General features: G+C 38.9%; 1 protein-coding gene across 1 annotated transcript; it reads right to left on the reverse strand.

Moving 5' to 3' along the window:
- Positions 988-20,608, reverse strand: ANKRD7 (ankyrin repeat domain 7). The gene is given in 10 exon segments (XM_018047497.1): positions 988-1,089; positions 1,963-2,009; positions 4,993-5,038; positions 5,040-5,130; positions 5,846-5,952; positions 7,177-7,202; positions 7,205-7,278; positions 7,280-7,331; positions 7,489-7,607; positions 18,974-20,608. Coding segments are annotated over 10 exon segments (897 nt in total). The 5' UTR covers positions 19,207-20,608.

A 26,306-nucleotide genomic window follows, 5' to 3' on the forward strand; every position in this document is an offset into this window, starting at 1 on the left:
TGTAAAGAGCAGTATTGCATAGGAACCTGGAATGTTAGGTCCATGAATCAAGGCAAATTGGAAATGGTCAAACAGGAGATGGCAAGAGTGAACGTCGACATTCTAGAAATCAGCGAACTACAATGGACTGGAATGGGTGAATTTAAGTCCGATGACTGTTATATCTACTACTCTGGGCAGGAATCCCTTAGAAGAAATGGAGTAGCCATCATGGTCAACAAAATAGTCCGAAATGCAGTACTTAGATGCAACCTCAAAAATGACAGAATGATCTCTGTTTGTTTCCAAGGCAAACCATTCAATATCACAGTGATCCAAACCTATGAAATGATTGGGTATATGTTATATTAGTAGTATCGTAGTCACTGAGTCATGTCCAACTCCTTGCAATCCCATTAATTAATATCAAATGTATTTATGTGAAGTAAATTTAGAAAAAATAAAAAGTATACTAATAGTTTTGTATCTTTGGAAATCTCTATATACATGCAAAAATGTATTTTTTTAACTATTCAAGAGAATGAATAAAAATATCTTAATCATTCAGTATATTTTTATATTACATTTCACTCAACAGTGTCAGAATATTTTAATCACTAATATTCTTGAGGATAGTGCTTAAGATATTTAGCATTTCAAAATAGGAGAAAATTTCAAATTTATATATTATTTGCAAAAGTGGTGTTCCTTCCTAAAAAACAAACAAATAAAAATCAACAAGGAAAACTACTTGTTCAATTTGTATATTCTTACCTTCCTGCAGTTCTTCTGTATCAAATATAGTGTCCAAAGTTGTGTTCATAGAGTTAAATATCTGTTTAACTTTTTTTTCCTTTTCATTATTAGCAATTAATTGATATCTATCCATAAAGAGAAAATATATTAAATATATGAATTCCAGCATCCATAAATATTCAGTTCAATTCATAATGCATAATTCTCAAGTAAAAACCATGGATGCTAGCTAATAATGCCTTCCCAATTACATCACACACTCAACTGCTGACCGCAGCCTCCTCTCAAGTCAACTCCATCAATAGATACCATTTTTGTTTTAGATAGTCCCATTGTCTGGCACTTCTTTTCTTCCTGTAACCACAAGAAACCACTCACAAGGTAGAAAAAGTGGCTTTAGCTTATACTTGGCATATAGATTGCTAGGGCTGCTATAACAAAATACCACAGACTGGGGAGCTTAAACAACAGAAATTTGTTTTCTCACAATTCTGGAGACTGGAAGTCCAAAATCAAAGTATCAGCAGGGTTGGTATCCTCAGGGCCATACAGGAAGGCTCTAACTGTTTCAGGCCTCTCTCCTTGTCTAGTAGATAACTGTCCTCTTCCTGTCCTCTGTGTGTCTCTGCATTCCTAATCTCCTTCTATAAGGACACCAGTCAGATAGGCTTAGGGCCCACCCCAATGCACACTCTGAGACTGAACCATATCTAGCAAAGAAGAAACCTTTTCTCCATGCTTGAAAAGAGCCCATTCTAGCCACTCATTAATAGGCATATGATTTCAGAATTTCAGTGAAAGGAATGAGGCTATGTATGGGTTAAAGTTAACTGTAAAACAAATATCTAAATATAATTCCCTGATTTGAGACAGCTTCCTTTACTTTTTTAATGGCTATGTATATGAGAAACATATTCTAGGCTTCCACTCTTACCAAATAGTAGACCCTATGTACCAGGAGAGAGAGCCAACAAATGATAATAAAAAGCAGAGGCTGTAGATATGTAATAGCTGTTACCCAACAAAGTCACAATAATAAAAAGCTTAGTTCCCATCACAAAAGAAGGCATAAACAAAAAAGAGGATGGGGCATTAGATTGAAGTTTAAAGTTGTTTGCATTTTTTTAATTTAAATTTATTTATTTTAATTGGAGGCCAGTGCTGACAGTTTTCATATCCTAAAGGTAACTGCTTAGTCATTAGGAAGTTATCTCTCTTCCCTCTTACCTTTTTGGAAAAAGAACAATAATATAATGCTCTTATAATTTTCAACACTAAAAATATTAAAGTATAATTGAGATGATAAAAATTCCATAGTCATTTATTTACACTTAAATTACTGATGTGCTTTTTCCTTTCATAATTTTCATGTTTCTAGTTGTGGCGTCTTCTTTTTCATTTAGAGAAGCTCTTTTAACATTTCTTGTAAAACTGTTTAGTGGTGCTGAACTCTTCTACCTTTTGCTTGTTTATAAATCTGAATGAGAGCCTTACTGTGTAATCTTGGTTGTAGATTTTTCCCTTTCATCACTTTAAGTATATTGTGCCACTCCCTTCTGGCCTGCAGAGTTTCTGCTGAATAGTCATTTGATAACCTTATGGGAGTTTCCTTGTATATAACTTGTTGCTATTCCCTTGCTGTTTTTTTTTTTTAATATTCTTTATCTTTGGGCTTCCCTGGTGGCTCAGAGGCAGAGTCTGCCTGCAATGCAGGAGACACAGGTTCAGTCCTTGGGTCAAAAAGATACCCTGGAGAAGGAAATGGCAAACCACTCCAGTATTCTTGCCTGGAGAATCCAACGGACAGAGGAGCCTGGCAGGCTTCAGTCTATGGGTTCACAAGAGTCAGTCACGACTTAGCAACTAAACAACCACCACTATCCTTTATCTTTAGTTTTTGCCATTTTAATTAGTCTTTCTTGGGGCTTCCCTTGTGGCTTAGCTGGTAAAGAATCCACCTGCAATGCAGGAGACCTGGATTCGATCCCTGGGTTGGGAAGATCCCCTGGAGAAGGGAAAGGCTACCCATTCCAGTATTCTGGCCTGGAGAATTCCATGGACTGTATAGTCCATGGGGTCACAAAGAGTCGGACACAACTAAGCGACTTTCACTAAGCTGTTTTGGTATGTTCCTGTTTGGATTAAACCTGTATGGGACACTCTGCCCTTCCTTGACTTGAATCATGTTACCTTTCCCAGGTTAAGCAAGTTTTAAGCTATTATGTCATCAAATATGTTCTCAGCCTCTTAATCTCTCTCTCTTCTCTTTCTGGCACTCCTATAATGTGAATATTAGTGTACTTAATGTTGTCCCAGAGATCTCTTAAAACTGTCATTTCTTTTCTCTCTCTCTCTTTTTTTTCCTGTTCAGAATCAGTGATTTCTTCAACTCTATCTTCCAGCTCACCGGCCTGCAACATTTAGTCTACTATTATTTCCTTCTACTGGATTTTTAAATTTAGTCACTGTATTCTTCAGCTCTGTTTGCTTGTTCCATATTTTCTAACTCCTTGTTAAAAACTTCTAAGTGCTCAGTCCGTGCATCCTTCTCCTAGGTTCTTTGATCACTGTTACGATCACGACCCTGAACTCTTTCTCAGGTAGATTACCTGTCTACTTCAAGTAGTTCCTCTTCTGAGGTTTTATCTTGTTTTTTCACTTGGAACATGTTCCCTTTTACCTCATTTTGCATAGCTTGCTGTTTTTATTTTTATGTATTTGGTAGTTTGGTTACATTTCCTTCAATAAGTGGCCTTTTGTAGTCCTGTGCACCCCAGCAGTGCACTCCCCTCTTAGCACCAGAGCTATGTGCTCTAGGGGCACCCCCCGCATGTGGAATGTATGGGTCCTTCTATCATGGCAGACTAATTACTATGGGCAGTCTGGTGGGCTTGGTTGGCCCCTGGCCTGGTTAGTCGCCAGGCCCTGTCTCATTGGCTGGCAGGGCCATGCTATGAGGTAGCTGACTAATGAACTCTGGAGGGCCCTGTGGGTAAAATCAGGGTCCAAAGACCCCAGGGCTCTTGCCTGCCTGCTGGTGGGTAAAGCCAGATCCTGGGGCAAGTGCCAGTCTACTGGTGGGCAGAGTTGGATCCTGGGGCCTGGTTGCAGGCTCCAGGAGTCCCAGAGCTGGTATCAAATCACTCTGCTCATGGTGGGTGGTGGGTGAGGCCACTTCCTGACACAGTTGGCCACAGGGCCCAGGGTGTCCTCAGACTTCTATTAACCTGCAGATGGAGGGGCTAGATTGGCAGGCTGCAGGGCTGCAGCTATCTTATGGCTGCGGTCTGCATGCTGGTGGGTGAGGTCTGTGCCAAAGCTAGAGCATGCTTGTTAGTGGATGGACCTGGCCTGCAGGCTGCAGGGCTGCTGCTGTCTTGCTGCTGGTGTCTACCCGCTGGTGGGTGGAGCTGGGTCCCAGGATCTCTGGCTGGAGGGCTCTGGGGAATCCCAGGTATAATACCTATGCACTGGAGTGTGGGTCTGGGTCTGTGCTTTCTGTGGGCATGGCCCTGTCTAGGAGCAGCTGTGGGCTCAGGGGTGTCTTTGGTTTTGTTTTGTTTTGTTTTTTTTATTTCTTGTTCGTTTTAAATATTTATTCCATAAGGAATATATGAATAAGTTATTTTGTTAAAATCTCAAGAAAGAAGAGCTCACTTATACACTGGATTTGATATGGTATATCTGCATCTATATATCTGGAGGCCTTAAAGTAGCCTGTCTGGTGTGGGTGGGGCTGTGTCCCTGTCCAGTTAGTTGCTTGACCTGAGGCATCCAGCACTGGTGCCTGCAGACCACTGGGCCAGGGCTGCCCTGGTCCTGGGGCTAATAAGCCAGAGGGAGAATTCCAAAATGGTGCTTGCCATCATCAGTGTCCAGGTGATAGAAGGAGCTCCCCAAAATGGTTGCCCCAGTGTCTGTGTCCCCAAAATGACCTCTGATTGCCTCCTGCCTCTCCTGGAGGTTCTCCAAGAACAGCAGTTGGTCTGACTTAAGCTCCTTTCAAGTTACTGCTTCCGCCCTGGGTCCTGGAGAGTGTGAGATTTTGTGTGTGCCCTTTAAGAGAGTAGTCTCTATTCCCCTCAATAGAAGAACCTGTGGTTCTTATACTGATGGGGAAATCAGCATCCCTGGATGCTTGTGTCCAGAGTTCATCATGTATTTACCCCTACTGTGGGCTTTGTACTTTGGAGCTACTGTTTCTTTCCTTATGCTCAAATTCCACACAATTGTTAAAAGATACACAATATCACTTACATAGTAAAACCATTGAAAGATGCATATTCCTCAGCTGTGAATCCATAAATATCTTGGCAAGATAGGTCCACTTCTTGCTGAAGAAGAAGACTGACTAAACTTTTTGGTTCATCACTGAAAGCAATCATAAGGGCTGTTCTGGAGCAAGAGATATAAATATATGTCCATTTATTAACCTTAACAATATCTTTTATTTTTAAAAAAGTTAGTCTTCGAAATTTGCTGTTCAAATGTATGGTCAGGAAAAGAGGGCAAGAATGTAAAATGTGGGGCAAATCTTCTCAAAAATGTGTGGTAATCACAGATCATATATATTATGGAGTCTGAAAATAAGAGTCCCTATAAGCAACTAGTTTAGTGGTTTTCAATCCCTGCTCCAGAGAACCATAATGTTTTTCAGGAAATGTGTCAAAAATTCTATGGAGAGGAGTGTCTGGCACTCTGAGCCCCCATCTCCATTTAACTACAGCATATGGGATTTATAGATTGGGTTTCTGTAGAAGATTCTAACGTTATTTTTTTTAAAAAAAGAGTAACAATAACCTAAAAATCTGGCCCAACTGTTTGATTTTACAAATAGAAAGATAGATTCTGGAATCTAGATAATTTGCCCAAAATCCTATAGACATATCTTTTCAATATCAGATATATGTCATATATACATATATAATATAGGCTTAATTCAAATTGTGGGCAACAGCAGCCTGGTATATTTAAGAAATGAACACCTAGCATTTAACACACACACACACGTGTGTGTGTGTGTGTGTGTGTGTGTGTGTGTGTATGTGTGGGTGTGTGTATTCCTATTAGATAACTATGGTTATATGATCTTACTTAACATTAATTATACCTTTGATTCTTATCTGAAGCATTCACATCTGCCCCACTCTTCAAAAGAAATTCTGCCATTTTTGCATTATTTTCAGTAATGGCAAGTAGAAGTGGAGTAAACCCATACTGGAAAAAATATTTCAAAATGATTACTTTAAATACTGTACCAACATTACCTGCCTTTTAGATTTAAGTTCAATTTTAAAAATTAGTGTGCTTATGAGAAACTTCTGTCATATCTTATAATGAAAAGCTTAAATGAAAAATAATCTAAAAAAGAATATATACATGGACAGAGGAGTCTGGTGGGCTACAGTGTATGGGTTGCAAAGAGTCAGACACAACTGAGGGACTAACACACACATACGTGTATATATTTATAAATGCATATGCCAGGGCTTCTCAAGAAGCACTAGCACTAAAAAACCTGCCTGCCAATGCAGGAGATGTAAAATACGTGGGTTTGATCCCGGGGTTGGAAAGATCCCCTGGAAGAGGGCATGGCAACCCACCCTAGTATTCTTGCCTGGAGAATTCCATGGACAGAGGAGCCTGGTGGGCTACAGTCCATGGGGTCACAAAGAGTCAGACACAGCTGTGCTACTAACACATACACACACAAATAAATGAAATAATAAAAACATAAAATATTGCTAACCAGTTAAAAAATAAAATTAAAGTTTCTACTTCAGTCTTAATTCAAATTGTGGGCAAGAGCAGTATGGAACATTTAATTAATGAGCACCTAGAATACATATAAATATTACAAAACATTAATTCACAATACACAGTTGGTTTCCTAGGGTTTCATTTAAACTTCCAAGGCTGGCACTTATTTTGGCCTGTCATGAGGATAAAATATCAGTGAACTAAAGTGTTAGGAAGCTTAAAAAGGTATGCCCATCAATTGTCCATAATATCTTAATAGGCGACTTGGATTACTTTTAGTATAACAAGTGCCTTTCTAATTTTACTCTATTCTTATAATTGTTCATGAGTATATAAATAAAATAGAAAAAGATATAGTCTTTATGATTTCTAATCAATGTTCATTTATGGTGAAATCAAGTATTTCTCATTTGATGTGGTCCTTTGAACAATTTTAATTGTTAAACATAATGTTGTTTTGGAGGTCAGGATTATAATCTAAAATGAAATAGAGAAAGTTTTGTGTAAAAAGAAAACTTATCAGTATTTGATAATCTTATTCTCCTCTCCTTCTCCCTAATTTCATTTTGTAAAATTCATACTTTATATAACATATGTCTCAACCAATATAAATTATCTGCAATGAATATCTTCTTTCACTGCTTTCTAAAATATCAAGTATCATTTTTAATAGAAGGCTACCTTATTTTGAGCCTCAAGGTTAGCAGCAGTTTTGCAGCTAATGAGACACTTTGACAAGAGGCAACATAATGAAGAGCAGTGTTGCCATCTAAATCCACCAGAATCTGCACTGTGTTCTAGAAGAATAGTGGCACAACTCTGCTTGTCACATGGTACTGCCTGTCAACACAAAAACAATAGATGGCTAACCAATTTACTACTTAGGATCCGATATATTAAACTAATACTTAATACGTTTTAAAATATGAAATATAACAAAGGTTAACTAGGAGAAGAACTCAAATGCAATTCAATCAAAAAGGAAAAATCAACACATCTTAGTCAATGGAGATCTGTTTTCACCATCCCAGACATTTACTTTGCACTGTTTTTCAGTTAAAAGAGAGACAGTATTTGAATATTCATTAGCACAGGCCAGGTGCAAAGGTGTTCTGTATCAACATAACGAAGCACAAGTTAGAGATAAGGCTTAGTTGGAGAAGTTACCTACTATGCCAAAGAACATGCCAGATCATATATTGTTAAGGTATTTGCTTTGTATACATTCAGATGACTCACTAGAAAAGACCCTGATGCTGGGAAAGACTGAAGGCAGGAGAAGAAGGGGACAACAGAGAATGAGATGGTTGAATGGCATCACCAACTTGATGGACATGAGCTTGGGCAAGCTCCAGGAGTTGGTGATTGACAAGGAGGCCTGGTGAGGCATCCATGAGGTCGCAAAGAATCGGACATGACTTAGCAACTGAGCTGACTGATTTGCTTCATATGCTTACTTATATTTACACCAAATTCATATTAATTATAATTACTTTTTACAGAAGTAGAGATAAGTCTTAGTTTGATAAGTTACCTACTATGCCCAAGAACATGCTGGATCATATATTGTTAAGGTATTTGCTTCATATGCTTATTTATATTTACATACAATTCATATTAATTATAATTAATTTTTACTGAATTAAAAGGGCTATATAAATGCCCTGAAGATACTTATTTAACTGGTTTCACTTCCAAGAGAATTTATTTATGTTAAAAAAAAATAGCTTTTTTCAAACACCAAAGTGAGTCTAAGCCTTGGAAAGAATGATAAAATTAGATATCCAAAAAAATCTAGAAATGATCTCCAAAACCTAAGATATATGTTCCAGCTAATAGGGAGAAGGGACATTGCCTATGCTTGGAACCCTTGTTCCACAGCATGCTACACCTGAGTTGTGTGTATTTCTCTTCATTCAGCTATTAAAGTTGATATTTGCTCTACGAAGTGAACACAAAGGTGAAAAGCCTAAGGGCTCTCTTTAAGTTGTAGATCTCAGCCTAATTTTTAATTATTAAAATATTTTTTTTCTTCTCAAAGAGCCATATTCTATGTAGCCTCCAAGAAATCGAGCACATATTCATGAAGTATAACATAACAGGTACTAACAACTCCTTTCAAACTTTGTAGTTTTTAGCCTGAACTGGACCTCAATAAACTTTTATTTATTTGTGAAGGTGATATCATTATATCCTTACTTAAATATAATTTTCAGAGAAGGCGATGGCACCCCATTCCAGTACTCTTGCCTGGAAAATCCCATGGACGGAGTAGCCTGATAGGCTGCAGTCCATGGGGTCGCGAAGAGTCGGACACAACTGAACGCCTTCACTTTCACTTTTCACTTTCATGCATTGGAGAAGGAAATGGCAACCCACTCCAGTGTTCTTGCCTGGAGAATCCTTGGGATAGGGGAGCCAGGTGGGCTGCCATCTATGGGGTCACATAGAGTCGGACACGAATGAAGCAACTTGGCAGCAGCAGCAAAGATAATTTTATAATATAAAATCTATATATAGATAGCTCAGGTCCTAAACAAAAGATTTTAGATGCCATTTTCCATTTTATTTTAGATTCTCAAAAGTACTTTATGGGTACGTATCTAAACCGTACTGTTATTTATATTAAGAGGAGCAAAAGGTAGCCCATAAGGACTTGAAAATAAGGTAACTTCCAAAGAGTTAGACATAAAATCTATAGATGATGATATAATTTACTATTTATGGGAGAAAATAAAAATATATAAAAATAATTTTGAACAATTTGAAAATACACAAACTCCAATCAAAGTTATCTGAATATAGTCTCTGGAAAGCAAGACTAAGTATAATACAAAAGAACAGAAACCTAACCAATTATATTATCCTATCTGAAGAAAGACTATAATCAGAAAGAGGATGGTCAGCTATGTGATAGACTGAAACCAGAAGTTATTTGTGATTAACATCCTCCATGGTAAAGAAAATGTGAATTTAAGGAACCCACATTACCCAGTCATTGGAAAGGATTACTTTGTTTTTGTGTAGAACAAAAATGATTCCTCAGACATCATGATCTAGATGAAAATATCCCTCAAAATGATCCACCTTGTTTGCTGTGATTCCATCCTTACCAAACAAACTTCTGATAACTAATTTGATTTCTCAGAAATTACGAAACAGGGAAAGCACTGATCAGCCTTTTTGTTGACATCTATAATTTGGCTTAAATGTAAACTTTCTTATGTAATAGGAAATTTCTCCAGTCTTCAACCCAAATATATAGGGCCAAAAGGCTTTAAGCTGACCTAAAATAACTCCTTGTGATAGCATAGCAAATCTTAACAAATATATTGATCTGTCTCTTTCACCTTCTGTTACACCTATCTCAAAAATTTAGTCTCAAGGAACTTAGGTGGTTTTTACTCAATCTTTAGGTCTACCTCTCCAGCTCTGGTTTCCTTTTTTCATGAAAACAAGCAAAAACAATACCAATTTCTCTTTCTCTGAGAGAAAGTAAATGGCATTTGGGTTTTCCCAGTAGGTTTTCCAAAAGTAGCTGATGCATGCCTGCTGAATATTTCACTCTTCCAATTTAAGTTTAAACCCTACATGACAATGAAACTTTTATAAAGATCTCAGAGCGCATCTATATGCCCCAAGGAACACAGGAAATCAACCACAGAGTCAATAAAATAAAATAGCTATTAAAGCTTCAGTTTCTTAAGGAAGTATTGAGAGATATATAGTCCTGTGGTCTTTTACACAAAATTTGAAAACAAGACTAATATATCCTGAGTAGGCATGAAACTTTACAAAGGTTATAATATTACTCAACCTTTAAAATAGTCTTAAAAATATTTTTACCCAGAATATTTTGCATCCTTTCAAATGAGTCATCCTGGCTTAAAAAGACAAAAAGTCTCAAGAATATACAGATTGCCTCCATTTCATTTTAAGTTTTAGATTAACTAGTCTTAATTCCAGAGAATTAAGAATATGAAATATTGAAATATGCAGCAAGTAATGGTCATTTACCAAATGTGTACACATACAAGAGCTTCTACAACATCAACGCTTTTTCAGTTCAGTTCAGTTCAGTCGCTCAATCGTGTCCGACTCTTTGCGACCCCATGGATCACAGCATGCCAGGCCTCCCTGTCCATCACCAACTCCTGGAGTTCACTCAGACTCACATCCATCGAGTCAGTGATGCCACCCAGCCATCTCATCTTCTGTCGTCCCCTTCTCCTCCTGCCCCCAATCCCTACCAGCATCAGAGTCTTTTCCAATGAGTCAACTCTTTGCATGAGGTGGCCAAAGTACTGGAATTTCAGCTTTAGCATCATTCCTTCCAAAGAAATCCCAGGGCTGATCTTCTTCAGAATGGACTGGTTGGATCTCCTTGCAGTCCAAGGGACTCTCAAGAGTCTTCTCCAACACCACAGGTCAAAAGCATCAATTCTTTGGCACTCAGCCTTCTTCACAGTCCAACTCTCACATCCATACATGACGACTGGAAAAACCATAGCCTTGACTAGACAGACCTTTCTTGGCAAAGTAATGTCTCTGCTTTTGAATATGCTATCTAGGTTGGTCATAGCTTTTCTTCCAAGGAGTGAGTGTCTTTTAATTTCATGGCTGCAATCACCATCTGCAGTGATTTTGGAGCCCCCCAAAAATAAAATCTGACACTGTTTCCACTGTTTCCCCATCAATTTCCCATGAAGTGATGGGACCAGATGCCATGATCTTTGTTTTCTGAATGTTGAGCTTTAAGCCAACTGTTTCACTCTCCTCTTTCACTTTCATCAAGAGGCTTTTTAGTTCCTCTTCACTTTCTGCCATAAGGGTGGTGTCATCTGCATATCTGAGGTGACTGATATTTCTCCTGGCAATCTTGATTCCAGCTTGTGTTTCTTCCAGTCCAGCATTTCTCATGATGTACTCTGCATAGAAGTTAAATAAGCAGGGTGACAATATACAGCCTTGATGTACTCCTTTTTCTATTTGAAACCAGAGTGTTGTCCAGTTCTAACTGTTGCTTCCTGACCTGCATACAGATTTCTCAAGAGGCAGTGCTTTTTCACCTAATGTCAAAACCATCCTATTTTTTTAAATAGCTGAATGCAAAACATGTATTTACAAATAGCGACACACTTTAAAACCAAGTGTATTATTCCATTTCTCAAAAATACACAACTTTTATTAGTGTACCATATTGCAAAGTGAAGACTCTGATTTATATTGTTACCTTTTAACTCATGGTACTTAGAAAAAATTTAAAGCCCTGCAAGGCCTAGTGCTGGTTTCTAGGGTTTTAGGCAAGCTGGTATCCTACTGTTTGATTCAAGTTTTGTTTCCTCCCAGTCTCTCACTCACTCATATACCAGTGAAGGAATTGTCAGCAGAGATTGTGGCCAAATGAAGAATTATCAGATCCCAGAAATCTTTAACTGAACTTTAGCAAAAGGAGCGACTCAGATGGATATGAAGAGTCACTATTCTGGAAACTGAAGAGAAGTGCTACCTGCTACACAGGGTGCAAGACCAGAACACAGCTGCTGTCTTAAATTAGGTCATCGTGAGAACACCCCCCTCATCAACTGACTTGGGCTCTTGATGATAACTTAGAATTCAGGGTGAGTGAAGAAGTAACCAAGGAAGCTACCTCACACTGGATCACTACTTTCAACTGTAAACCAGCACTTTAGCTCTAATCTGGGTGTGAATAGTATGGTAGAAAGTGTTCATTTGGAATTGAGCTTTCACTGACCAGGCTATCTACAGATCTGAGGGACTTTTTATTAAAAAAAAAAAAAACACAGAAGGTAATTTAATTTTATTGCTGGGAGAGATATTAGACATCTTCCATTCATTTTTATACTTATTAGGTACATTACTTTTAAAACAAAAACATAAATATAAGCCAAATAAACAAAGGACATTAATAAGGAGCTCTTCTGGTTTAATAAGAAATAGTTTGCAAAAGGGCTTGCATATCTTGGTTTAAAAAACACTTAACTAGTAATAATTCTGATTTGACAAGATGAGATTTAGGGTCAAGGTCACACAATGCAGGACAGGACACAAATTCAGAATTTTATTCCCAAAACAATGTTCTTCCTACTGGGCTACTATGGCTTTCAGAACAACCGCTCATTAACTGTCAAGGTGTTTCTCTTGTTCTCTCCTAACCAGAAACTTCCACTTTTAGTATCATTATGTTTACTAGAAAACATATAGAATATTATATCCTAAGGCCATTATTTATATGTACATATACCTACATGAGGCATCAGAGACCTTTAGCATAATGCTTCTAAAACGAGCTTATGCAGCATTATATCAGTTCAGTTCAGTCGCTCAGTCATGTCCGACTCTTTGCGACCCCATGAATCACAGCACGCCAGGCCTCCCTGTCCATCACCAACTCCTTGAGTTCACTCAGACTCACATCCATCGAGTCAGTGATGCCATCCAGCCATCTCATGCTCTGTCGTCCCCTTCTCCTGCCCCCAGTCCCTCCCAGCATCAGAGTCTTTTCCAATGAGTCAACTCTTTGCATGAGGTGGCCAAAGTACTGGAGTTTCAGCTTTAGCATCATTCTTTCCAAAGAAATCTCAGGGCTGATCTCCTTCAGAATGGACTGGTTGGATCTCCTTGCAGTCCAAGGGACTCTCAAGAGTCTTCTCCAACACCACAGGTCAAAAGCATCAATTCTTCGGCGCTCAGCCTTCTTCACAGTCCAACTCTCACATCCATACATGACCACAGGAGGAACCATAGCCTTGACTAGATGGACCTTAGTCGGCAAAGTAATGTCTCTGCTTTTGAATATGCTATCTAGGTTTGTCATAACTTTTCTTCCAAGGAGTAAGCGTCTTCTAATTTCATGGCTGCAATCACCATCTGCAGTGATTTTGGAGCCCCAAAAAATAAAATCTGACACTGTTTCCACTGTTTCCCCATCAATTTCCCATGAAGTGATGGGACCGGCTGCCATGATCTTCATTTTCTGAATGTTGAGCTTTAAGCCAACTTTGCCACTCTCCTCTTTCACTTTCATCAAGAGGCTTTTTAGTTCCTCTTCACTTTCTGCCATAAGGGTGGTGTCATCTGCATATCTGAGGTTATGGATATTTCTCCTGGCAATCTTGATTCCAGCTTGTGCTTCCTCCAGCCCAGCGTTTCTCATGATGTACTCTGCATATAAGTTAAATAAGTAGGGTGACGATATACAGGCTCGATGTACTCCTTTTCCTATTTGGAACCAGTCTGTTGTTCCATGTCCAGTTCTAACTGTTGCTTCCTGACCTGCATACAGGTTTCTCAAGAGGCAGGTCAGGTGGTCTGGTATTCCCATCTCTTTCAGAATTTTCCACAGTTTCTTGTGATCCACACAGTCAAAGGCTTTGGCATAGTCAATAAAGCAGAAATAAATGTTTTTCTGGAACTCTCTTGCTTTTTCCATGATCCAGCAGATGTTGGCAATTTGATCTCTGGTTCCTCTGCCTTTTCTAAAACCAGCTTGAACATCAGGAAGTTAACAGTTCACATATTGCTGAAGCCTGGCTTGGAGAATTTTGAGCATTACTTTATTAGCATGTGAGATGAGTGCAGTTGTGCGGTAGTTTGAGCATTCTTTGGCATTGCCTTTCTTTGGGATTGGAATGAAAACGGACATTTTCCAGTCCTGTGGCCACTGCTGAGTTTTCCACATTTGCGGGCATACTGAGTGCAGCACTTTCACAGTATCATCTTTCAGGATTTGAAACAGCTCAACTGGAATTCCATCACCTCCACTAGCTTTGTTCGTAGTGATGCTTTCTAAGGCCCACTTGACTTCACATTCCAGGATGTCTGGCTCTAGATGAGTGATCACACCATCGTGATTATCCGAGTTGTGAAGATCTTTTTTGTACAGTTCTTCTGTGTATTCTTGCCACCTCTTCTTAATATCTTCTGCTTCTATTATGTCTATACCATTTCTGTCCTTTATTGAGCCCATCTTTGCATGAAATGTTCCCTTGGTATCTCTAATTTTCTTGAAGAGATCTATGGTCTTTCCCATTCTGTTCTTTTCCTCTATTTCTTTGCATTGATTGCTGAAGAAGGCTTTCTTATCTCTTCTTGCTATTTTCTGGAACTCCCCATTCAGATGCTTATATCTTTCCTTTTCTCCTTTGCTTTTTGCCTCTCTTCTTTCCACAGCCATTTGTAAGGCCTCCCCAGACAGCCATTTTGCTTTTTTGCATTTCTTTTCCATGGAGATGGTCTTGATCTCTGTCTCCTGTACAATGTCATGAACCTCATTCCATAGTTCATCAGGCACTCTATCTATCAGATCTAGGCCCTTAAATCTATTTCTCACTTCCACTGTATAATCATAAGGGATTTGATTTAGGTCATACCCGAATGGTCTAGCGGTTTTCCCTACTTTCTTCAATTTAAGTCTGAATTTGGTAATAAGGAGTTCATGATCTGAGCCACAGTCAGCTCCTGGTCTTGTTTTTGTTGACTGTATAGAGCTTCTCCATCTTTGGCTGCAAAAAATATAATCAATCTGATTTCAGTGTTGACCATCTATGACCAGTGCATTTTCTTGGCAAAACTCTATTAGTCTTTGCCCTGCTTCATTCCGTATTCCAAGGCCAAATTTGCCTATTACTCCAGGTGTTTCTTGACCTCCTACTTTTGCATTCCAGTCCCCCATAATGAAAACGACATCTTTTTTGGGTGTTAGTTCTAAAAGGTCTTATAGATCTTCATAGAACTGTCCAACTTCAGCTTCTTCAGCGTTACTGGTTGGGGAATAGAGTTGGATTACCGTGATATTGAATCGTTTGCCTTGGAGACGAACAGAGATCATTCTGTCGTTTTTGAGATTGCATCCAAGTACTGCATTTTGGACTCTTTTGTTGACCATGATGGCTACTCCATTTCTTCTGAGGGGTTCCTGCCCGCAGTAGTAGATATAATGGTCATCTGAGTTAAATTCACCCATTCCAGTTCATTTTAGTTCACTGATTCCTAGAATGTCGACATTCACTCTTGCCATCTCGTTTGACCACTTCCAATTTGCCTTGATTCATGGACCTGACATTCCAGGTTCCTATGCAATATTGCTCTTTACAGCATCAGACTTTGTTTCTATCACCAGTCACATCCACAGCTGGGTATTGTTTTTGCTTTGGCTTCATCCCTTCATTCTTTCTAGAGTTATTTCTCTACTGATCTCCAATAGCATATTGGGCACCTACTGACCTGGGGAGTTCCTCTTTCAGTATCCTATCATTTTGCCTTTTCATGCTGTTCATGGGGTTCTCAAGGCAAGAACACTAAAGTGGTTTGCCATTCCCTTCTCCAGTGGACCACATTCTGTCAGTCCTCTCCACCATGACTCACCCGTCTTGGGTTGCCCCGTGGGCAAGGCTTAGTTTCATTGAGTTAGACAAGGCTGTGGTGCTAGTGTGATTAGATTGACTACTTTTCTGTGAGTACGGTTTCAGTGTGTCTGCCCTCTGATGCCCTCTTGCAACACCTACCATCTTACTTGGCTTTCTCTTACCTTGGGTATGGCGTATCTCTTCACAGCTGCTCCAGCAAAGCGTAGCTGCTGCTCCTTACCTTGGATGAGGGGTATCTCCTCACCGCCGCCCTTCCTGACCTTCAATGTGGGATAACTTCTCTAGGCCCTCCTGCGCCTGTGCAGCCACCGCTAAATCACTTTTAAAAAATTAAACAGCACAAAGCGAGTCTCCCATAACCATTCTTACTCTCTCTGCTTCCCCTGCCCAAATCTCATCTACTCTTCAGAAATAGTGATTTTAAGTTTAGTATGTATCCACTCATACTTTATCCCATTCTCAGTCTTTCCACACACACACACAAATATTCAAATAGAATATACAGTTTGAGACTTTTTTATTCAGCTTTATTCAGGTATAATCTACAAAAAGTTTAAATGTACAATTTTATGAGTTTTAACCAATATACAGTCATATATCTGCCACCGTAAACATGATAAAGAACGTTTCTATCACTCATATACCTTTATAATCAATCTCGTTCCTCCAGTCCCTGTATGAAGCATCTGGTAACTACTGATTTGCTTTCCTTGGCTATACTTTTGCCTTTCAAAAATTTCATAGAAAAGGAGTCACTTGATATATAGTTTTTATTATCTGATTTCTTTGACTTAGCATGACACTTTTGAGATTCATCCATGTTGCTGCATGTACAGTAATTTCATTTCTTATATTAATGAGATATCATTTTATTGCTGAGTAAATATCTTTAAATTATATTTATCTGCATAGATATATATGTATGTATTCATTCATCAAAAATATTTATTAAATACTTACTATGGCTTAGGTAAGGTTGTAGGTGATAAAGACACAAAATACAAGGTACAACAGACAGTATTAAGCGCTAAAGGGAAAAATCAGGCAGGGAAGAGGAACAGAAAATGTCAGCATGGAGAAGGGGTTCAATTGTAGGTACTGTAGCCAGGGAAGCCTTCACTGATACGGTGACAAACCCGAAGGAAATGAGACCAAGCCATGTGACTATCTGGGAGGGAAATGTACCCCAGGTAAAGGAACCAGCAAGTCCAAAGGCTCTAACTACATCTCTGGCATTTCTGCGGAACATTAAGAAGGCAAGGGGGAACTGGAGATGAATGAAAGGGAGAGTTGTAGGAGGCAAGATCAGAGAGATAACAAGAAGTGGGGGTGAATGTTGTGTAGGGCTTATGAGCCTTGGAAGGACTTTGGCTTTTACCCCTAATGAGAAGAAAAGCCAATGGATGTTGTTTAGGCAAGGAAAGACATCACTACACTTACACTTTAGAGGATCATTCTGGCTAATGTGTGGAGAATAAACTGAAAATGTTAGAAGACAGATAACTACCTGGGAGGCCACTGCAGTAAGTCTCGTTAAAGTATGATAGTGGCTTTGATTAGGGTGGTAACTGTGAAGGCGGCAAGAAATGGCTAGATTTAAGATCTATTTTGAAGGTGAAACCAAGATTTCCTGTTGAAAGAAATGGAGGATGTGAAAGAATGAGATTAGTCAAGAATGACTCTAGGGGTTCTAGTGTAAACAACTGAAAGAAAGGATCCAGCATTTATAGGAAGAGAGGAGCAGATCTGAGAAGTAACAGGAGTGCAGTATGGGGTTATGTGAGATCCCAAATCAGTGATGGAGTGGAGCTAGTGGTTCTCACAAGCTGATTGTTAAATTCTCAGGAATTACTCAAGCCAACTGATATCACATTTGTAGCTTGAAATCAGGGCTTCTCTTCCCTTTTCCTCGCCCCCACCCCAACTCAAAAGCTTGTTATTAAACATTTACAAGCACACCACAGTCTATTAGAAATCCAAGTGATATGTAGGCATTTGTATATTTGAGTCTAGAGTTCAGGAAGACACCCAGCTGGAGATAAAATGTTGGGAACCATGGGAAATCAGATACAGACAATCTCTTGTCACCAGTCAAGTGAGGATTAAGAGAAAGAGAATCATTTCAAGGTCTGAGGCTTCAAATATTTACCAGTCAGGAAGATGAATAAAACCAGCAAAAGAGTCTAAAAAGAACTGTACACAAAAGTAGGACAAATGCCAGGTGAACCAGTTGTCCTGCAAGACAATGCAGTATTTCAAATACTATTGATGAGGAAGTAAGAGACTTGGCTGAGATGCCTCCCAGGTAAGACAGAGAATTGACCACTGAATAAAGACATGCTGAGGTTATTCATGACCTTGTAAAGAAATTCAAAGCAGTGGTACAGGATAAAAGTCAGATAAATTAGATAACTCTATTTTATTAAAAGAGGAGGTAAACCCATCCATAAGTTAACACAAATCCTCTAACCATAGTGATGAAACATGACATTTTACACACTCAATGACCTGAAAACTCCCCACAAGATTTAAGGGAGGCACATATAGAACACATTTTCAGTTATTAATGCCAAATACATGACTCCTTCATTTCTTTATAAAGTTAATTTTGTTTTTGCAGTAAGTGGTTGCTGATGAGCTTTTTGAAGATCTTCTATAACTCAAACAAAAAAGTTTTTTTTCATAGGAGATCTACATTAAAAAGTTTTGCTCTTTCAGAGTCTTAAAATCTTAACAACTACTCTTCTGAAAAGTTGCCTCTACTCTTTTTCTATCAGTACGTTAGGAACATGGAAAATCTTAGTGGCTAGGGACAAGATTTGCCACAGGGACAAACTGTAGGTCGGGGAGAGGGTGGAGTAAGCAGTGGAGATTAAGGCAAATGCCCTCAGATACCCAGAAGAGCCTTTGTAAAGGGAAGAAGCTGAAAGTTGGGGGTGTGACCCTCTGCCAATGGTTACCAGACCTCTCTGCTGTGGGAAATATGGAGTGACAAGCAGTGGGGGAGCCCAGACAAGTCATGATTCTGGTTAGAGGGCCCAGTGGCCCCCAGCTTCCCCACCATGCTGCCCTTCAGTCACTCTGGTCACCTGAGTTCTCTGTCCCGCATGTTCACATCATGCTTCTTGAGCTGAAGACACTCCTTCACTTTCTCTAAATCCCCAACTGAGGCAGCTCTGTGAAGTTTCTTTAAATTTTTATCTCAAAGGGTGTAGCCTGATTGGGCGAAGAGACCAATACTGGCCCATCTGCCTACAAGCAGGGGTGAGCAGGAACAGCGGGGCTCATCCTTCTTTCTCCATAAGGTGAAAAGCTTCTTCATGGCAGTTCAGGAGGCAGCCCTTCAGTGGGACCAGGAAGTCCTGGAACTCCTAACTGCCCAACCTACCTGTGGGCCCTGAGCCTCTGGCTCGCAGAACCCTCTGGCCAGATGCTCCCCCACAATGCTGAAGTCAAAGCGACCAGAGCTCCGAAGTGGGTCGCAGACAGGAAGTGCGCCGAAGACCAGAACTAGGCTGGGCGGCTTTTCTCAGTTGCCTAGCAACATGCAGGGCCTTGGCACCCAGTGTTGCCCAAATCCAGATTCTTCCCCCAAGATCTTAGATTAACTGAAACACTCTCAGTCTTCCTATTAGATCGAGAGCCTTTGGGTAGAAATCTACCAACTTCCTTACAAATAATCCCTTTTCCTTCAAAGATAAACCTAACAATCCAAGATTTACTTTCTTCCTGGTGGAGATGAAACTCCTCCAGTGATCTTGCCTCCAGCCTACACCCAGCCTCTCACCAACATGATTCACATGATACAACTAGCCTTTAATAATAACTGAAATCCCTTCCTAATGTCAATTTCAAACATACTTTTGAACACCACCTCTCATATTTCAACTCACTCATCACAAACTCCAAAAATCCTTCTAATTCTTTACACCTACAGTCCATTAATTCAGCCACCTTTCAGTGGCCTTGACCACCCCACTCTGTGTTCTCACTTCCCTACATAACTAGATTAAATTCCACAGTTAATGATTATCACTCCCATGCATACACCTACAATAAGTTTGCCCCTATTCCTTTTCTTTTGTTTGCCTAAACCATTAGTTACATTTAAAACTCCCATCTAGGGACTTCTTTGGTGGTCCAGTGGCTAAGACTACATTCCCAATGAAAGGAGCTGAGGCTGGACACCTGGTCATGTAATCAAATCCTGCATGCTGCAACAATAAATAAATACACACATAAATAAATACATAAATTTAATGTCAAATAAATACATAAATACATGCATAAATAAATAATAAAATTCTTATCTAAATGTGTCTAGCCCTGAGTCACTGGACGTCACTAAAGGAAAATACACAGTTGTGATGTCTTTTCATATTTTCAGTTCATGAAAACCCTGAAATGGATTTCACTTGAAATGGATTATAATTCCCAGCAATTCTTAGGTATTTCCCTCATCCATTCATACTTAACACTTTCCTTGAATATTTCATATCTTCACTGTCTTCAGACTTCTTGACTGATGACCTGGCTTCTTGATTCACTGAGAAAAGAATCAGAAAAACAATTCTATAGGCTACCAGGACATCTCTCCACTGTGCTGTGTTGCTCAGTCATGTCTGCCTCTTTGAGATGCTGTGAACTGTGATCCACCAGGCTCTGTTGTCCATGGAATTATCCTGGCAAGAATACTGGACTGGGTTGCCATTTCCTACTCCAGGGGGATCTTCCTGACTCGAGGATCAAACCCATGTCTCCTGGGGTTCCTGCATTGGCAGGCAGATTCTTTTCCCACTGAGTCACCTGGGAAGCCCATCCACTTATCTACACCTTGCCAAAAATATATTTTACCTTCTCTTCTATTCATATGACATGTCCATGTTTCTAGCAAAGGCTAGCACTTCTCTTATTTTCTAGAACCCCATCCTCTGTATTGCTTCATCAACCTTTCCCTTGCTTTCTCATGTCTTTAGTTTCTCTCTCTGCTGACATTATTGACATAAATACATGCTAGTATCCACCCTAAAAACAAAAAACTGACCACACCTCCCCCTGTAATCATTGCCTCATTTCTCTCATTTACAGCAAAAGCCTTAGAATTATCTAAAATCTTGTAATCTGTCTGTAATTTTTCTTCCTCTGTTCTTACTTAAAAGCAATTGCCATAGTTACTGTTTTCTAATTTTGCTTAATCCGCACTACTTTAAATATGATTGACTGTGATCTCCATCACATGAAACCCAAGGGTCATTTCTCACTTTTCATGTAAATCCAAGTCAATTAATTGTTTATTACTCAAAACACACTTCACTTGGTTTCCAAGACATTTTCCTTCTCTGGTTTCATTCCTTCCTTTCTAATCAATCCTACTGTTTAGTTCCCTGATTCCTCTTTATCTCCAATAATGGAGAGTCTCAGAATCAGTCAATCCATAGCTTCATTTTTTTTCCTCCAAACCCTTGGAGCTATTTTTGAATCTTACCTTTTACACCTACATTTAACAGCAAATTCTTTCAAGTCTAACTATACAATATGTCCAGAATCCATTTGATTTCTTCCACCATCTATATCCCCTTCTGGGTTGATCTCATTCAGCTCCAAAACTTTAACATATCTATACAGTGTCAACGCCAAATTTAGGAGTTCTAGTCTGGTTCCCTCTGCTAAACTCCAGACTGGTAAATCCAGTTGTCTATAGCTTCTATAGGCATCTCAAACTTAACATGTTTCAAGTGCTCCCCTGACATTCCAATCTGTCACTGTCTTTCTTACTTAAGGGCAGGTAATTCCATTCTTCATGTTGCTCAGGTCAAAAGTTTCACTGTCATCCTTGACTTCCGTCTTTTTCAAAGGCCACATATAATCAGTTAGCAAAACCTGTATGAAGTGCTTCCAAATACGTACAGAATTTAACCCCGGTTATCACTGTAGTCCAGGCCAACATCATCTCCCTCATTTGCATTACTTGACCAAGGAAAAAAGCTTTGTGTTAGAATTGGGACAAGAACTGATAAGCTTCAGGACACTTCTCATATCATGCTATCTCTGGTTAATTTAATGAGCTGCATCCCCTTCAATTCAGGATGACTTGAGAATAATTTTTCCCTTAAATGCTAAGATAAAGCTAATGGAGCTCAGAAATTTGAAGCATATGGATAATTGTATGCTAATTTTATATAGTTTTTATCAATAGGTTATGAGCTTCTGTCTCTTCTATTATCAGGCACATGAGTATTATGTAACATGGTGGGTACATATATCAGTATTAAAATGGCAATGTCATTTATCATTTTTTCTATAGAACAACCCCATGTAATTTCTCAGGAAAAATAATAAAAGACATCCAAATATCCTTAATCTCAAATGTACCTATCAAGTTAAGACTTTTCATAGTGGATTTTCTGTTGGTGGTCCTGCCAAAGATATGAGAGTGGTCTTATGAAAGTTTTGATAACAAAAGAGCTATTTAAAGATCAATATATAAATTTCATCACTAGCGTTCCTTTCTTGAAATTCTACAATTTGTGATTCTTTAAGAAGGTAACTGAAATTCTGAAATAATAATGTCTGAAGCGAGATTTATATTTAGTTTCAAAAGTTCACTAAGTTCATTAAACCCATATGGTACCTTTGCACAAATTAGGAAGTATGTTGTTTGTTTCTCTATAATTACAAATTGGATTTATTATAAAATGAGTTTTTTATTATTATAAAATTATTTTAATAAATTATTATTGTAATAATAATTTATAATAATTGACAGAGTGATTTATTTGTAAGAAAAACACCTGTCTGTTTAAACTGGGTCTTTAAACAAAATTATATGAACTGCAAAAGAAATGCCAGGTTTAGATGGTATATACTAATAGGATATTACATTTTAATTTACTTTTGCTAATCAGTATAGATATTATTAAAGCAATTCTTTATTGAGAATCACAAGTTATTTTATATGCAGTTGTATTAACAATCTATTATCGAACTTTCTTTTATAATTTGAGGAGAATGTTTTGCTCCTCTTAGAAGAAAATACTTTTCTTCTGTTTGTTGGCTAATCATCATGATTTACTTAATCAGTTTAGACTGCTGTAACAAATTACTATAGACTAGGTAGCTCAAACCAGAGAAGGCAATGGCACCCCACTCCAGTACTCTTGCCTGGAAAATCCCATGGACGGAGGAACCTGGTAGGCTGCAGTCCATGGGGTCGCGAAGAGTCAGACACGACTAAGCGACATCACTTTCACTTTTCACTTTCATGCATTGGAGAAGGAAATGGCAACCCACTCCAGTGTTCTTGCCTGGAGAATCCCAGGGACAGGGGAACCTGGTGGGCTGCTATCTATGGGGTCGCATAGAGTCGGACACGACTGAAGCGACTTACCAGCAGCAGCAGCAGCACGTAGTTCAAACAACAAACATTTGTTAGAACAATTTCAGAGGCTGGAAGTCTAAAATCAGAGCACCTGCATGAGCGGGTTCTTGGTGAGAGCCCTTTATGGTTTACTTGCTGTGTCCTTATGTGGCCAAAAGAGGAAGCTATCTCTGGCCTTTGCATATAAGAACACTAAACCCATTAATGAGGGCTCCTATGATTTAATTACTTCCCAAAGTTCCCACCTCCAAATACCATCACATTGAAATTAAGGTTTCAACACATGAATTTTGGAGGGACACAACCATCCAGTCCACGGTGGTAATTTAGTCACTCAGTCGTGTCTAATCCAGTCCATAATGTTTACTAATTTTGTTAGAACCAGAAATGGTATGGACCTAACAGAAGCAGAAGATATTAAGAAGAGGTGGCAAGAATACATGGAAGAACGGTACAAAAAAGATCTTCACGACCAGGATAGTCATGATGATGTGATCACTAATCTAGAACCAGACATCCTGGAATGTGAAGTCAAGTGGGCCTTAGAAAGCATCACTATAAACAAAGCTAGTGGAGGTGATGGAATTCCAGTTGAGCTATTTCAAATCCTAAAAGATGATGCTGTGAAAGTGCTGCACTCAATATGCCAGCAAATTTGGAAAACTCAGCAGTGGCCACAGGATTAGAAAAGGTCAGTTTCCATTCCAATTCCAAAGAAAGGCAATGCCAAAGAATGCTCAAACTACCACATAATTGCACTCATCTCACATGCTAGTAAAGTAATGCTCAAAATTCTCCAAGCCAGGCTTCAGCAGTATGTGAACCGTGAACTCCCTGATGTTCAAGCTGTTTTAGAAAAGGCAGAGGAACCAGAGATCAAACTGCCAACATCCACTGAATCATGGAAAAAGCAAGAGAGTTCCAGAAAAACATCTCTTTCTGCTTTATTGACTATGCCAAAGCCTTTGACTGTGTGGATCACAAGAAACTGTGGAAAATTCTGAAACAGATGGGAATACCAGACCTGCCTCTTGAGAAATCTGTATGCAGGTCAGGAAGCAACTATTAGAACTGGACATGGAACAACAGACTGGTTCCAAATAGGAAAAGGAGTACATCGAGCCTGTATATCGTCACCCTGCTTATTTAACTTCTATGCAGAGTACATCATGAGAAACGCTAGACTGGAAGAAACACAAGATGGAATCAAGATTGCCAGGAGAAATATCCATAACCTCAGATATGCAGATGACACCACCCTTATGGCAGAAAGTGAAGAGGAACTAAAAAGCCTCTTGATGAAAGTGAAAGAGGAGAGTGAAAAACTTGGCTTAAAGCTCAACATTCAGAAAACGAAGATCATGGCATCCGGCCCATCACGTCATGGGAAATAGATGGGGAAACAGTGGAAGCAGTGTTAGACTTTATTTTTTTGGGCTCCAGAATCACTGAAGATGGTGACTGCAGCCATGAAATTAAAAGACACTTACTCCTTGAAGAAAAGTTATGACTAACCTAGATAGCATATTCAAAAGCAGAGACATTACTTTGCCGACTAAGGTCCGTCTAGTCAAGGCTATGGTTTTTCCAGTAGTCATGTATGGATGTGAGAGTTGGACTGTGAAGAAGGCTGAGTGCCGAAGAATTGATGCTTTTGAACTGTGGTGTTGGAGAAGACTCTTGAGAGTCCCTTGGACTGCAAGGAGATCCAACTGGCCCATTCTGAAGGAGATCAGCCCTGGGATTTCTTTGGAAGGAATGATGCTGAAGCTGAAACTCCAGTACTTTGGCCACCTCATGAGAAGAGCTGACTCACTGGAAAAAACTCTGATGCTTGTAGGGATTGGGGGCAGGAGGAGAAGGGGACGACCGAGGATGAGATGGCTGGATGGCATCACGGACTCGATGGACGTGAGTCTGAGTGAACTCAAGGAGATGGTGATGAACAGGGAGGCCTGGCATGCTGCGACTCATGGGGTCGCAAAGAGTAGGACACGACTGAGCGACTGAACTGAACTGAACTGAACTGAACTGAGATACTTTAATTGCCATCAGCCAGAGGAGTTATGTTTGTATAATAGTTTATAAATAGCCCATCTCTGGACCTAATTCAGAGTTTTGATAGTAGAAAAATATCACAAAAGCAAAAATGCTGCAATGAAAATGGTTCCCCTTAAAGGTGATAACTTGTATAGTGCATGACCTGAACAACTGTATGAGGCCACCATTAAATTAGTAGTTAAAAATTTATAAATTTATAAAATACCCTTACATAAATGAGGCATTTTATTATATGTCAAAAATAGAAGCATGGAATAGATGTAGTTTTAGTCATCAAGGTACTCACTATAGAGTTAATTTCTGTGGTTTTTCAAAAATCCTTTCCTAAGGAAAATATGGTTTTCATTCACGAACTTATTCACTCAACAAATAATTCTTGTGCCTTTTAGGTGTACTGATATTGCTCTAATATTGGAGTATTTAAAAAGTCTCTTTCTTACCTCAATATACATTTAAAATTGTATTCTGTATTTTCATATGCTTCTACTTTGGGATTAATGTCTATATTGTCTTACTTTAACCTCTATGTTAAATTTTCAAGGCTATTAAGTCACGCTACAACATTCTATAATAAAAGATCAATGGATAGCTTTTTAAATGGTTTGAAAAACAAACTAACAAAAAATGCAATTAAATGGAAAAGGTTTTCTTTGCCTTTTGGCATAGGACTCCTCATAAAACAAATCAATCTTCCTGTATATTTGTTAAAATATTGTAAATTTATTATACATTATTTATGATGATTTAACCTGAAATCCTCATAATTTATATACTGAGAACTCTTATAGAGATATGATAGCCAGTGGGACTCTGAAAAACTAAGGTGATATGACCCATGTTTATCTTTTCCACATTGGTCTTTGGATACCTAGAATAGTTGTGTACTGTTATAGCTGGCAAATCACACCAAGTGTTTTAAATGCAGTCTAATTTCACTTGTCACAATCCTGAAGGATAGGTATTATCACTGTCTTCAAGCTAAG

Source organism: Capra hircus, chromosome 4, assembly GCF_001704415.2.
Source record: "Capra hircus breed San Clemente chromosome 4, ASM170441v1, whole genome shotgun sequence".
Taxonomy (NCBI): Eukaryota; Metazoa; Chordata; class Mammalia; order Artiodactyla; family Bovidae; genus Capra; species Capra hircus.